General features: G+C 37.3%; 1 protein-coding gene across 1 annotated transcript in view; it reads left to right on the forward strand.

Moving 5' to 3' along the window:
- Positions 1-12,835, forward strand: part of LOC309683528 (guanine nucleotide-binding protein subunit alpha-14) — a gene marked incomplete at its 5' end in the record, with an annotated part of 80,120 nt that extends 67,285 nt beyond the window's left edge. The window contains 5 exons of the mRNA XM_082497827.1: positions 5,531-5,685; positions 7,960-8,088; positions 10,044-10,173; positions 11,489-11,642; positions 12,641-12,835. Of these exons, the coding sequence (XP_082353953.1) occupies positions 5,531-5,685; positions 7,960-8,088; positions 10,044-10,173; positions 11,489-11,642; positions 12,641-12,831 (759 nt within the window). The 3' untranslated portion in view covers positions 12,832-12,835. The remainder of the gene's footprint in view (positions 1-5,530; positions 5,686-7,959; positions 8,089-10,043; positions 10,174-11,488; positions 11,643-12,640) is intronic.
- Positions 12,836-16,307: the final 3,472 nt, after the last annotated feature.

Genomic DNA, 16,307 nt, shown 5'->3' on the forward strand with positions numbered 1-16,307 from the left:
TTTTCAGTAGATGTTGCTCCAAAACAGACTGCTCTTCTCAGAAGGCTTTTTAAAGGAGTAATAACTGAGGTTATGGGTGAAGAAATAAGTATTTACATAAATTCAGGCCTTATAAATACAAAGGGCTTCATAAAGTAACATCTAGAGCCATTTTTGGGTTCTACTTAACATTTAGTTTCCTAAGAAACAGGACAGAGCTGCAAGGTATCAAATCAAATATAATTTTTTCCAAGTCTGGAGATTCAGAACCTCCAAAAAGCTTTACTGAAATGATCAGTTCTATGCATCACATGTGACAGCTGGACATAAAATCTAAAAAACCAACAGTTATCATTTGTGGTGTTACCCATTTCTTGCCTGGCAAAGATTTGTCCTTACTACAAGTTGCATTTAATATTATACTCATTCGGCTAGCATTTGTGCATGTTTTTTGGCACTTTCACAAAAGATGAGAAGGCTGCTTTTACCCAGTGGTATTACTGTGTGAAGTGAAAAAGGCACATTCAAGACCCCTCCTGATTATTGTGTTTCTTTTTAGTATATCTTTTTGATAAAAACAAATCAGCAATTGAAGTGTTGCTTGTTATACACCATCAGTTGCCCTTTAATTGCAGAATCAAGTTGATTTCCGGTGGAGAATAACGTAATAGATTTTTAAGAAACTAATAGATTTTTAGTATTCTAAGCAGCTTAGACGCAGGTTTTCATTGCATTTGCCAAACAATTTTGCCACTGTCTTTGTTATTCATGATCAGTTTTCTTTCCAGAATAACCAGGCTTGGTTTTTGATTTTGATTTGTGGTGTGGTTTTTGTCTTGTTGTTTTTCTTTTTAATGGAATGAGTGTATTCTCCTACTTCTGTCATATTCAAGATTACTTACCCTTATTTTACCATCTGTATTCTTTTCTGTACCTGTGCCATGTCATTGAGAAGCAGAGGTCTACTTAAAAAAAAATCAGCCCGAAGTAAGGTAACTTCAGAATAGGGCTTTTGAATATAAAATTGTTACAGCACTTTTAATGTAACTTTTGCTGTTCCCGCTTATACTGTGTTTAGAAAGAGTGTCATGTGCTATATGTATTTTAATTAAGAGTGAATTCTGGAACTCTTTTGTTGCTTGTATTTCATTAAAAAAATTATGCCAATAACTGACGTTGTTAACATGTGCTTGTGCTGTTTTGCATTTCCTCTCTTTGTTCCTTGGTTCAGTCTGTAATGATTGCAGATTTGGGGATTTTTATTTTCTTCTGATTTTAGTGAGCGCTTTCTGTTCTTTCTGTAAAGCACCTTCTGCTCATGTGTTACAATGCTGCATATTGCCACAACGTCTCTTGGGCTAACTTCTTAGTGGTAAGTGAGAATTCTATAAAATTCCACTCTTGGTTTGAGGGAAATGAAAACTAAATTTCTGGTGTTCTTCCAATTTGCAGAGGAAGGTTTTAAAATATGACCCTGTCCACTTGAAACACTGAGGTCCACTTCTTGCCAAAATCCCGTTATAAAGTTTCATGATACTTAAACTACTTTCATTGCTGTTGGCAATGCCAAAAGGTATTTGTTAAAATGTAAACTTACATTATTGTTAAGTGTTGACAAGATTTAATAACCCTTTTCTAGAATTCCTTGTGGTGGGATTCTACAGCAAAATAGTAAAAACACTGTGAGCCTCGTGGGGCACCTTATGTCATTCAGTTACCCTTTATAGTGTTTAACCGGAGGGAAAAACGGACGTTTAAGCAGATGTCAAACTAGCTTAAAGAGCTATAACCAGTTAGAAAATTTATTAGCTTTCACAGTTCGTGACAGATTTGAAGGCCACTTATTTGCAATAATCAGTAAAAATCCTTCAGTGGGTTAGATACAACAATTTAAAAAGATAAAGTCCTGATTAGCAGAACTCATTTTCATTAGGTACTGGAAGAGCTGTGTATAGAGTTTGGGGGCTTACTTACTTTTGACACAGCTTGCAAATTTTCAGTTCAGTTGCAATTAATACTTGTTTTGACTGTGAATACAATACAGAATATCTGCAACTAAGCTATAGCTAATATCAAAATTTAACACTGGATGTAAAACAAACAATCCTTTTCCAGTTATAATCATATTTTAACGTTGATATGTTTTATCATGTCAACACAATTTTGTAGAAAAATCATTTACTTCAATCATTACACCTGCCTTTTAGTTAAAATGTTGATGTTTCCCAGTATAAAAAAAATACAGGACTCTCCTGCTGCCCAGTTTGAAGGACTTTCTGTTGCTTCTAAGGATATCTTGGAACATGTTTCAAGTTTAATCCCCTTTTCCATCAAATCCTGGCTGGATTATTGTACACTGTCTCCTAAGATTACTCATTACTCATTTATCCTTAAGACAGCATTTTAAGGAAACTGCAACTTTCTGTATCTTGCTTTCATTTTATATTATCCACCCATAATTCATGCCAAAGGTGGTTTTTATTAGTAACGTACCTGTTTACTGAGGGTGAGGAAGACATACCCATGGAATGATACTAAAATCACTTGGTGCTTTAAGTAATTTTTCACTTCATTGTAGGATTTTTTTCTTTGAATTATGAGCATGAGACTAGCTGTCAGCATTGAACTCCGTTTGTTATATACTATGAAATGAAATGAAAGATTAATCTGAATTATTTTCCCAAAAAGGATTTTTCCTAATGGCACTTGGCCATGGGGGACTGAGGGGACTGAGGTTTGCAGATGTAGACACTTATGAAATTTTTCTTTTCACAAGGACCTGATCTCAAAGCTGGTTTTGCAGCTATGATTACATGAAGCCTTCTCAGACACATGCAAAGTTTTAGCATGGAACGAAGCCTGAGTCAACCCCAGTCGAAATGCTGTGTATTTGCGTGTCAGTGCCCTTTTTTTTCTCTAGAAAAGGGTACCTGTTCTGTGACTTCAGTGAACTGAAGGAAGAGTTACACGTAATCCAAATTATTCTGCACATCTTTCAACAGATAAGATTGAAAATATGGAGAAATGTTACTGCCAGAACACAGGGTCTCTAATCTCTTGCCTCATATACAGTGCATAAATAAAGTGTAAATCACAAGTAAAGCTCTTCCCACATTGTTCTAGATCAACATGATAATAATTTAGTAGTTACAGAACAGAAAAATTTATTCATTAGATAATATTACCTGGCTTGCTAACATTGGTATGTTGTGTAAAATTAAGGTGAAAAATCAATATGGATTATATCTGTAAAGAATCTACAAGAAATACTAACAGGAATATTTATACCACAATGCATTTTAAACTATTTTACGTTGATTAACAGTTTGCAGTGTGGCAAAAATTAGGTTAAAGCTTTTAGCTACTATTTGGAAAAAAAACAGTTTTAATTAAAATGAGAAGACTTGGCGTCTGGTTTTGTGTAACAGAATACCTGTAAAATCAAAGATAATTCCAATCATGCAGAATTTGCGCAGGCACAGGCATTATGACTGCATTGTAAATGTTTAGTATGAAAACTCAGAAGAGTAGTATACTCACAACATTTTAGAGACTTACAGTATTTAAAATTAATTTCATCTGAGCAAGGAGAAATTGCTTTTGAGGCATTAGGTTCTATGTTACATAGTTTTGCAGTTGCACATGATAACTTAAAGACCCCAGAACTACAAAAATCCTATTTTCTGACTGATGTTTATTTTGGTTAGAATTACTAGATTAACAGGTCTATCTGTATTTAGATTTTCCAGTTCAGACCCAAGAATTCACTGCCCCAGATCCAAAACAGATCTGTATGCAGTGTTACTATTTGTGACCCTCCTAGGTTTAAAATAAGAGGTCAGGAAGAAATCTTCCTTCATTTTTAAAGATGACGTAAGTTAAAATCTCAATGATATCTAGCAATGTACTGGAAAAAGTGTTGGCAAACTGAATTTACAGTAACCAACTTGTTATATTCCAAACACTGAGCAAGTTAATTTATTTCAGTATTAAATTCATTTAGAACAATACTTTTCCAGACCACTAAAGGTATTAGCAAACGTTAGTATATACCCAGTTGAACTGAAGAGAACACTTCCAATCATAGACTGGGTTGGGTTAGAAGGGACATTTAAAGATCATTTAGCCCAGCCTCCCTGCCATGAACAGGGACGTCTTTCATTGGGTCAGGTTGCTCAAAGCACCATCCAACCTGACTTATAAACCTTCCAGGGATGAAGCATCCACGGCTTCTCTGGGCAACCTGTCCAGTGGCTCACCTCCCGCCTCATAAAAAATTTCTCCCTTAAGTCCAAGCAAAATTTACCCACTTTCAGTTTAAAATCATTGCCACTTGTCCTTTTACTGCAGGCCCAGGTAAAAGGTCTTTATCTGTCTGTCTTATAAGCTCCCTTTAAGTACTGGAAGTCCACAATAGGGTCTCCCCGTAGCCTTCTCTCCTCCAGGCTGAACAATGTCAACTGCCTCAGCTTTTTCTCACAGGCGAGGAGTTCCATCCTTTTGATCATTTTTGTGGCCCTCCTCTGGATGTGCCCCAACAGGTTCATGTCGTTCTCGTACTGGCCAGCTCAGAGCTGGACACAGTATTCAAGGTGGCAGTCTCACAAGAGTGGCGTAAAGGGGCAGAATCACCTCCCTCGACCTGCTGGCGACACTTCTTTTGATGCAGCCGAGGAGACAGTTGGCTTTCTGTGCTGCAAGTGCATGTTGCCGGCTCATACCTAATTTTTCATCCAGCAGTACCCTGAAGTCCTTCTCCGCAGGGCTGCTCTCAATCCCTTCATCCCTCAGCCTGTATTGATGTTGGGGATTGCGCTGATCCACGTGCAGGACCTTGCACTTGGCCTTGTTGAACTTCATGAGGGTCACATGGGCCTAGTCCTCAAGCCTGTGAAGGCCCATCTGGATAGCATCCCTTCCCTCCAGTGAATCAACTGCACTGCTTGCTGCAGAATGACAGTTTCTTTTGTATCCCTTAAAAGCAAAACTTACGTTTATATTTGCAATGCCTCTTACACTTAACAGCAGAGAGCGAAGAAGAAATCTTTCTTATCACAGAGTAGTACCTTGGCTGTATCTCACTGAAACAGGTATTAAGCAGAAGATGGCTCGTAGGAATTTGATACCTGATTTGAAGCCTCTGGTTTGTCCTGAAACAAACCAAACCAACAAACAAACCAAAAGTATCTATACTAAAGAAAGTATCCAGAATTTTAGAAACATTGCCACTGTTATAACTTGATATTAAAATTTAGAGACTTTAAAAACAGTAGGTTTAGAATTCTTTCTGACCTTTGTCAAGGTCCCTTTTAATAAGAAAAGTCACACCTGGTGATAGTAATCAAGACCAAATCAGTTAAAACATTCAGTAGCAGTCATACAATTTGAAAAATTAAATGCATTCAAAGATTAAAACTGCTTATTTTCTGCTAGGTTCCTTTATGATGCTTTGTCTCATTGATGAGAAGAGTATAATAAAGAAAGGGGAGAGTGTGTATTGCATGCAAATGGCAATCCTTTCTGACAATAGTGTAATCATTTAATTGATTAGGAGAGTGCTCAGATGATCAAAGAAGTGGAAGTGGATAAAGTGATGGTGCTGGAAAAAGAACAAGTTAAAGCAATCAAGAACCTCTGGGAAGACCCAGGAATTCAAGAATGCTATGACAGACGGAGGGAGTTCCAGCTCTCAGACTCTGCTAAGTAGTAAGTACACTGCATAGTTACGAGGACAAGCCAGACATAATGAAGTTAATCATAGAATCATTTAGGTTGGAAAAGAACCTTAAGATCATCAAGTCCAACCCTTAACCTAACACTACCAAGTCCACCACTAAACCATGTCCTTTTTAGTGCCACATCTACACATCTTTTAAATAGCTCAAGGGATGGTGACCACCACTTCCCTGGGCAGCCTGTTCAAGTGCTTGGCAACCCTTTCAGTGAAGACATTTTTCCTAATAGCCATCCTAAACCTACCCTGGCACAACTTAAGGTCGTTCCCTCTCAGTCCCCTTTTCTCCAGGCTAAACAACCCCAGTTCCCTCAGCTGCTCCTCATAAGACTTGTTCTCCAGACCCCTCACCAGCTTCATCAGCCTTCTCTGGACACACTCCAACACTTCAATGTCTTTCTTGTAGTGAGGGGCCCAAAACTGAACACAGTATTCAAGGTGGGGCCTCACCAGTGCTGAGTACGGGGGGACGATCGCTTCCCTAGTCCTGCTGGCCACACTGTTTCTGATACAGGCCAGGATACTATCGTCCTTCTTGGCCACCTGGGCACACTGCTAGCTCATAAAGAACAGATAGGTTCACTCTGATTTCATTAGGTATACCTATGTCTCTGTTGGCCTATGGTACACAACAAATTTTAAGCAGGGGTGATGAAACAAACTTAACTTTAGACGTTCTGAACATACTGGAATGATCATCCCTCCCAGTTCTGAGGTCAACACAGCTGGTACATAACTGAGTTTCCCTTGAGGAAAATCATGAAAAACAGCTGTAGAAAATACATTGACAACAAGCAGGCAGGTCAGACAGTTCAGTTACGTGAAAAGATTAGGATATAAATAAGAATGAAGATAAGTCTCTCTCTCATATTTTCAAACAATTTAATTGTGAAAAAACGATTGTTTCATGATAACGGAAAATGTACATTTCCGTTTCTGCCAAGGTTGAGAATTAACAGGGTTAAATTTCAGCAGGGAACATTTAGATTAGGCATTTATGGTAAACTTTAACTCAGAATGGTTACACATAGGCAATCTGTTCCTGTGTGTTAAGTGTTATTCTTGAGAGATATTTGTCTGCCTTGTTCTTAAATAATCCTAGATTGGAGAAGGATGCCACTTAATGGTCTACAGCAGCCTCCTTTTCTAAGAAATCAGCCACAATTGAAAATCAGTTTTACTTTAAATTTTATTAAATCTTCCTTTTACTGTTAATTACAGTTGAGAGCTCAATAACAATTTTCTACGTTGCTGGAGGGGAAGAATTTTCTTAAGAGATCTGAGTAATTGATAACATTAAGTGTGAGAATTTTTTGGTTTGGAGCTCAAACGTGACGGATGTTTGGGCAGCAAGGGGAGAACACATCGACAGCCTCCCTCTTCCACCAGAGGAAAAGATGGGAATTCATGCTTAAATAAAGGACGGTTTGTGCTACAACTATATTTTGTAGGATTTGGAGTACACCTTACACTTTTTGTAGGCCTTGTTAGGATTTTGGATGATCTAATGTTGCCTTCTAGTGGTGGAAACATACATTGCAGAGAGGAATACTAGGCACGGGTTCTTCGTCTTGCTCACACACTGCTCATTTATTGAGACGTAGGAATGTCATCCTAGAATTTAATCCCAGCCACAAAAAGCAGGAGAGCTCTATGAAACTAAGGAGGGTAAAGTTAAGAATGTCTGCGTGGGCAGAAGAGAAACTAAATGCAACATCTCTTCTATTAAATATATATAAGTTTGAAGCAGTCATGTTTGCAGTGCTTTCTGTTAATTACTTTTCTGAATTCTGTCCAGCAACCTTTCACATTAGTGTGCAATATTAGAATCATAGATGAAGTGGCAGGGGATGGAGTACTGTTGGTAAACATTATGGCTAGGGCTGATATTTATATTTGTGTTCAAATCTTCATTCTGATGTTTATTTTGGGGTAACAGCAAAGAATGTTCAGATAAAATTCATAATTTTGGGTGTGGGCTGATTGTCTATAGAACATTCAGGTGTCATCTCTTTTGACTAGTATTATTCTGTCTGAAATGCACATGCAGCTCTCAGTTAAAGTAAAGGGTTTTATTTTTTTATGCCAGCAACCAATACGCTAAGGCCATGCACAGCTCAATTTCTGTTTAGTTGCTTTTGTGGGAACATTTCTGCGATTGCTGGTTAGTACTTTGATTCTGAATCTGTGTGATTAATTTATGATAGTGTATTAATCTTGTTTCTGTTTTATATTTAACTTTTCAGTTATCTTACTGACCTTGATCGTATTGCTATGACCTCATTTGTGCCAACTCAGCAAGATATTCTTAGAGTCCGAGTGCCAACTACAGGAATTACCGAGTATCCTTTTGATTTAGAAAATATTATATTTAGGTAAGACTCCCTGTGAAATGATTCAGTATAAATTACGAAAGTAGTTGCTGCAACTTTACTCCTAAGGTCCTTTAAGCTTTTGCATTCAATGAGTGTTGTATGTGTTTCCAGCCCTTCTAGTCTCCGAAGTTAATATAGTAACTTGAGTGGTTTCAAAACATTCCTTTTAAAATTTACATTAATGAAAAAAGCTTTTCAATTCAAGCAGCCCAATTACTGTGTATTCTGAACTATTAGTTTAATTAAAAGCCTTAAATGGGGTGATGCAGAAGCAAGGTAGTTGTAGTAGTATGAGTGTTCATATCAGGATGTAGTTTAATTCCATTTAGAGCCAACAGTTTCTGTCTCCTGACTGTAACTGTTTGGAAGAGAGAGCCCTAATAGATACGCTAAAGCCCTAAAGTGAGTTTACAACTTTCAGTTAGATAAAGTTAGGGAAGAGAGTTGGAGACACTGAGAGAAGAAAGAGGACCAAAAAAAAAAAAAAAAAAAGTGGAGGGTCCTGACAGTACATACTTCTATTCTTCCTGCCATGTAATATACCAAAAAAAAAGTTACATTCACTGGAATTGAAGGAAACAAATGTACTCATAAAGTTGAAAGAACATCTGAGAAGCTTCTTAAAATTAACTTATCTGCTACTAGACAAGCTGTTGCAACAGGTGGGGTTACTGATTTTCTAAGGGAAAGCATTTTCTTTTTTTTTTATTTCAAAATTGCAGAATTCACACTGGCATGATTATAGATGTTCTTCCACCAAACCACCCATTTCATCACCAGCAAACACCTGCTTGCAGTTACAACACAGAACCAGAATCCACTCTGATAACACATGGTCAAACCAGCCTAACTGTGATCTTGCTGTTTGTTTGTTTTTTCCTGGAAAATTGAATGTTCTAGGGAACACTTTGACCTAGATGAAATGTGAGGGACTTACTTAACTGTCTGCAAAACCACAGGAATTTTATGTGGAACTAAGATATTTGTGAGCATTTTAATTGTTCTGAGTAGTGAGATATGACTATGCTGGAAGTGGTGTGGGGTTTTTTTTGGGGGGGGGGGATGTGAGGGAGATTGTGGAGTGTGTGGGTAAACAAAATCAAATACGTTCACATCTGCCGTTGCTAAAACTTCTGCCAACACAGAAAAAAAGCAACTATTATATTTTGTATTGTGCTTCCAGTGGCTTATAGACTTGGCCTGGCCCTAGCTAGGATAAAGTTAATTTTCTTCATAGCAGCTGATATGGTGCTGTGCCTTAGATTTGTAACCAAAACAGAACTGATAACATAAGAGTGTTTTAGCTTTTGCTGAATAGTGTTTACACCGCACCAAGGCCTTCTCTGTTTCTCTGCCCCCAGTGAATAGGTTGGGGGGTGCACGAGAGGCTGGGGGGCAACACAGCCAGGCAGGTGACCGGAACTAACCAAAGACATATTTCACACCATATAACATCATGCTTAGTGATAAAAGTGAAAAGACAGGGCTCTAGTAAGGTTGGCCGTCTTTTTCTTCGGAACTGGATGGGCTACTCATAGGAGGTGGTGAGGGATTGCATTTGCATCACTTGTCTTGTTTTCTTTATCTGTTCTTCCATTTATCCTTCACTTATTAAACAATTATTATTTTTTTTAATCTTGACCCCCAAATTTTCTTGCTTTTACTTTTTCTTTCCTCTCCCCCGGTCCACCCACAGTGTGGCGGGGCAGAGAGTGAGGGGCTGCACTGTGCTTAGCTGCCCACTGGGGTTAACCCACAGAAACACTAAAGAACAGTGAAAGTTGTAGCACTACAGCAAGTGAATCAAGTTTAATATTAAACAGAACATACAATGTTAATATATACTTCTCACAGTTCAAGCTTATCTCAAGTAGGCAAACTATCATAAGGCCTTTGGATATACTTAAATTATCTCATGAAAATGACTAATGTTTGACTGCATTTCCGTTTGACAGGATGGTGGATGTAGGTGGCCAAAGGTCAGAAAGAAGGAAGTGGATCCATTGTTTTGAAAGTGTTACTTCCATCATTTTCTTAGTTGCGTTAAGTGAATATGATCAAGTCTTGGCAGAATGTGACAATGAGGTAAGGAGCGGGGTACATAAGGTACAGAAAAAGATGTGTGCTTTATAAGAAGACAGAATTCACATGTTTCCATAAAAGCGTTTGTAAATACTAGAATTACATTAACAAGCTTAGCAAGCAGTCCCAAAGTTGAATTAAATAAGCAGCCTGCCTGTAAAAGTGAACTCTACCTTAAAAGACACTTAAATCACTTAAGCCATGTCAATTGTTGAGAATTTGAGTATCAGGAATATCTCTAAACAAGTAAAACTACCTCAGTCATCTGGTTTTTTGTTTGGTTGGTTTTTAAGTCTCTGATGTTTCAGAATTAACCTGTGCATTAATTAAGGAAAATTAAAACAAAATAACTTAAATTTTATCTCCGTCCCAAGGTTAGAAAACAAGATGAGTTCTCCCATCTGTTTTAGAGTGCCATCGTCATCAGTAGCCAGATGTTATAGAGAATGACACAATCAAGAAAACAGTACGCAATTAGGGAAAAGCATATTAGTGGAACTGCATTACTTTTGGTAGTGGTTGATTTACATCTTGCAGTATGAGGATTCCTTCAAATGTCCTTCAAAAACACTTAATGCCATTTGAATTTTAAAGTCCCAAAGCCGTTATAGGTCACTTTCTCAAGATCTGTTTGAACTGTGAAAAGCATACCCTACTTCACTTGCTGAAGTGTCACAATATCCATTGTAGTTGAGGTAGAGTTTTCAAAGTTTCCTGACAACTTTTGATGCATGAACAACTTCGGTAACTGTAGTTTTCTTTTTCCTTTCAGTATCTTGAACATTTAGTTATACTCACTTTGGACATTAGGAAACAAATAACAAACTGACTGCCATGACAAGCTTATCCCCAGGAAATCCAAACAGCAGTCTCCGAATGTAGTGTTCCATAGATCTCTTTTGAAATGGACAGGCTTTATTACTAGTATAGATGAGCACATATGCTCTTGTCCTTTAGCTGTTATAGTATGTTAATATCAGATACTTGACCGGATACGCCCTGCTTCAGCTCTCACTGTGAGGTCAGAAGAGGCTTTTATAGAGCAGTCCGTGGCTGCTCACTAACTCATACAAGAATTCAATTAATTTATTGATTTCACATGCCATCATGCCATTCATAGAGATGATCCAAAACCCAGTGAATAAGAGGATATAGAACATGAAGAGTAATGATAAACCAGTGCATTGCATTTGTGCTTAATGAAAGTAATATTTTTTAAAAAGCTTTCAAAAAAAAAAACCTTTATGATCTCTGGCTGACATGATTTGTATATGCTACTGACTAGAGAGTGTAACCATATTTATTTTTGTTGTTGTAGAACCGAATGGAAGAAAGCAAGGCCTTATTTAAAACTATCATTACATGTCCCTGGTTTCTGAATTCTTCAGTCATTTTGTTTTTAAATAAAAAAGATCTTCTAGAAGAGAAAATTATGTATTCCCATCTAATTAGTTACTTTCCAGAATACACAGGTAAGCATTTATCCCACATGATCTTCACAAAACTAAGTCATATTTAAACCAGTTAGTTTTTCCTCATTAAATTGAACACAGAAAGTGGAATTATGCAATATATTTAGTATTTATGCTTTCCTGTTCTATCTTTTAAAATACAAAGTTATTTAGTTTTCCTGGAACTTTTTTTTTTTTTACTGGAGCATCGTGGACAGAGTCTTAAGAGATTTCTTGCAGCCATTCTGTTACCATTCGAGTGGCACAATCACTATTTATTTATGAGAGGAAGCACGTTTTTCATCTTCCATCTAAAGAGACAAGATACGGGGGGAACTTTGGGAATGCAGCTATTAATCCAACTCTTTATATAGTAAAGACCCATCATATAGTTTTGCATTCATTATTACAACTTGTTACCTATGTGAAAGTCCAATGTTAAAAAGCAGCCTGAATAACTTTCCTTAACAAATGTTACTGATACTTAAATTAGCCAAAAGAATGATGAAAATAATCACAGATATATTCTGTTACTTAATACAGTATTATATTCTGCAAGACATGTATCACATTGAATCCTACAATTAACAGTGAAAAGAGTTATAAAGATTTAATAGCTACAGAGAAAACACATATGCCTTTCTTGGCCAAAGAGAATCCTGTTTACTCTCTGTGTTTTAGAAAATTTGATTTCTCTCATGGTCTTTGACATACTCCAGTAATGTAGCAAACTATTAATATATGCTGGGTAATTTCAGTTGCATAGGTTTTAGTAAAAAATTACTTTGACCTGTGAGGTTTACCATTGATAAAAAGCACATTCCACACATTTTAGAAAGCAGTGGTGTAACAGCTTTTGCTCTACTAACATATGAATGAGAAGATGCCAACAAGGGAGTACACCTTTATGGTGATTTGACATTTAAATATGAAATTAGCCTGTTAAGACACTGTCCATATGTTCCTTCCTTGACCCATAGCTTTTAATTGTTCAAACCACTAACTGTGCTTTTGACTAGGACCTAAACAAGACGTCAAAGCTGCCAGAGACTTCATTTTGAAGCTGTATCAGGATCAGAATCCAGACAAGGAGAAAGTAATTTATTCCCACTTCACTTGTGCCACAGACACAGAAAATATTCGTTTCGTCTTCGCTGCTGTCAAGGACACGATCCTGCAATTAAACCTGAGGGAGTTCAACCTGGTTTAAAGAAAAAACATGGTTGCAGCCACAAAGTGTGGCTTGCTCATAGCACAGCCTGTGTTGATTAAAAAAAAAATAAATTACAGAAATGGGAGAAGCATTTGTATTTACTGAAGTATGGATTAAGAGAACTTTAAAGAATGAGTTTCAAAGTTCACTTTTTAAGCTATATGTTTAAAATATTGTGTTCATATTTCCTATATTAGTTGAGTTATTTTTTGACAGCTGTGGGAATTAAGTATATTTAGAAGAATGTACATAACTACATTGCTGTCCAGCTGGTATTTTCTTAAGATTTTTTTTTTCTTTCTTTTAAAAATTTTATTCAGTATTTGCAATCATAGCTTATAAAATTTCAAACAGCAATGTCTTAATAATGACAAGTTACTGTTATTTTAGGGTACTAGACATTTTTATATTCTTGTTTGGAACAACGTAGCTGAAAGACTAGGGTAAACATATTTCACTCTTGAGAAGCATCTCTCAGTAGCCTAGATAGGCCGAACCCATTAATGTCCTAGGAACTGCAACAAAAGATTAATTATTGGTGACCCGTGCATATCACTGCCTTTTTGTTCAAGTGCCTTACAATAAATAAAATACCTTTCATAGTCAAGGAATGGCCGATTAAGATCTTGTAGGCAAGTCCGTGGAATTTACTCTGAAGGGGAAGAGAGTTTCTCAACCAGCAAGGCATTTAGCAAACTTTCTCAGCATTCACCGCCACAGGAGCTCAGAGATCATCCACAGCTGCCTGCGATAGCTAGGCCTTAAATTCCTCCGAGTCACTAACATAACTTGCTTTTTTGCACTTTGCATTTTCCTGTCGTTGAGCTTTATGGGTAGTTTTGCATGGATTAGACAGCAGTAAAGCCTCTTCCCTTGAAGATTTCCAGCTGTTTTCCTGTTAGGGCAATCTTGAAAACTTTTTTTACCCATGCAAAATGTGTGGTCGTCACTGGCACTTGATCAGCTAACCCAGCAACACTGGTAAGGAGAGCATTTTAGGAGAACAGTCTGCTATTAGCAGCAATTCAATCCAAAAGATGTGCTGAGGTTGTCCTGTATTTAAATGCATGAAAATTCCATTTTTCCAAGAAGAAATATTATAGCAACAGTTTTTACTATCGGCATAAAATAGAAATTTTTATGCAGCACAGAATGAAGTCAAAGTTACATTGATTTCTCAGCTTGAGTAGTGCTTCTGTGTATTCAGCCAAGTTGATAGCTCTCGCAGTGCAGTCCTGTGAAAAGCACACCCTGACCTTTCATTGCCCATAAAAAAGATGTTTACCATTTCACATATTAAACAGTGCAGTTCTCTTTTGTCCAGCAATACAGAAAAAAGTAAGTATATTCAGAGCTGGTGTTGGTTGCTAGGGAGAAAACAGCCCGAAACGTTGGATTCATTTGTTCTTCCTTTAGCATTGGAACAAGCAGTAGAAGATGCCACTCTAACGTTTTTCTGGGAGGGAAGGACACTGACCTATACGTTGTGCCCATACTAATGAATGGCAATAATGCATACTGATGGAACAGTGCAGTCAGTACACCCTGGGATGAGACACAGAGTACAGTGCCACTTGCTGAATGAGACGCCACCAAGGGAGAGTGACACAAAGCACATCTATTCTCGTGTTGTCCATGTTCCCCATGTCACCTCTACCCTCCCCTCAGAAGTAGACATCATGACAAGTCCTCAGTTGTGCTGTCCTGAACTAACCACTGTTGCTCCAAGTAATTCAAAAGCATTTCTTGTCATAAAATCTGTAGATACTGGAGTTTTACATTACTTAAGAACTTCCAGTCATGTGAAAAGAAGACAACAAAAATACTTTCTCTAGGGCAGCAGATTTGATGGAGGAAAGCATATGAAATGCCCAGACGCTTGAACTGCTTGATCCAGTTTTAAGCCCCTTAGGAACATCCAGAAAAACGTCTGTTTAAACTCTTAGTGGTTTCGTATCTTGAGTCAGGATTTGCTGTCTATGTGAAGAGCACATTGGCGCCATGAATTTGGGAGCCTGGCTTTGCTGGAGCATGAACTCTGCAGATTGAGAGACAGTTACCATTTTACAGGACCCATCAATACAAGAATGCTTTTCTTTCATGCTTCACAACCAACATTTAAAAACATTCACAGGGGCAGTTACCAAGATTAACTTCTGCACATAGTTATTGATCTGCTTGATGCAACCAGGAATGAAAACCCACAAAGATGAAAAACTGGAAGACATCCAGCTAAAAGAGAATTCATTTTTTTCTCCCATTTTACCTATTAGTGTCCTACCTCATAATGCCTATTCTGGCAGTCACATTTGTTTCAGCCTTTGATATGCTGATCCAGAGATGATGAGTTAATAAAAATCAATGGCATGGATATTCTTTTACTCCGTGTAGGACGAGACTTAAAAGCCAATTTACTCCCTTGAAGTAGTACAAGAGTATTTAGAATTCTTGTTCCAGATTTGCCCTGAAAACAATCAGAACCTCTTTATAAAAATCCTGTGTCTGCTGAAAGTGGAGTTTTAGATCCTTAGATCCCACTTGCAGTCACAAAAGAAAAAATTGTGACCAAGATCATAGTTGCATTTCTTAGGTCAAATAACAGAGCTCAGGCCTCTAGGTGACTAGATCACCTTTAAAAGGTCCCTTCCAACCCAAACTGTTCTATGATTCTATGCATATACTTGCCAGAAAACTAAGTAATCCACCAGTAAGAATAACAAGAGGCAAATGTTGACTTGGTTATAGAGTTATAGGCAGGAAAAAAGGTGTCAGCCATCTGCTAATTTGTTCAGTTCTAGACTGAAAAGCATAAGGCATTCAAGAACTGGATAACCACACAATGACAATTTGCATTTCAAGAGATGATGATGATAAACACAAATGTTTTCCGTATGAGAATGCGAAATACTTTGTAAAATTTTGATCTGCATAATGAAACAATTATTGTAATACACATGAAAAACAAATTTAAGTTAGAAACACTTTGCAGCGTATCTGAGACAATTACAAATACACAATGCATATTAGAAGTATTTTTCATCAACAGTTCCCACATTTAATAGCCCTGTTCTTTTGAAATACGCAGTCTCGGTTCCTTAAAAAAAAATGGAAGAAAAAAACCTTCCACGGTATTGCATTAATTTCCATAATAATCTGCATACACTAGTGAGACAGACAGGTCCTTCGCACAGTCTGGTTTTAGTAACAGATTTAAGCATAGAACCTGAGACCCTTCCTTGACAAAAGTTTTGATCAACATAGAAAAAAAGAAAACATAGCCAAACCTCAGTAATTAACTGTTAGGAACTTCAGCCACCTATATCCTTTATGCCTGGGAAGTAAGTGTTTCATTGGTATTGGTTGCTTCTTTAGTTTTTGTCGAAACTTCAGTAAAGATTAGTCACTGAAGATGGAGAGGGATCAACTGGGAGAGTTTAATGCTGGAAAAAGGTACTGTGGAACTGCATGATTTG

The sequence above is a fragment of the Vanellus vanellus genome, assembly GCF_965231255.1.
Source record: "Vanellus vanellus genome assembly, chromosome: Z".
Classification (NCBI taxonomy): domain Eukaryota; kingdom Metazoa; phylum Chordata; class Aves; order Charadriiformes; family Charadriidae; genus Vanellus; species Vanellus vanellus.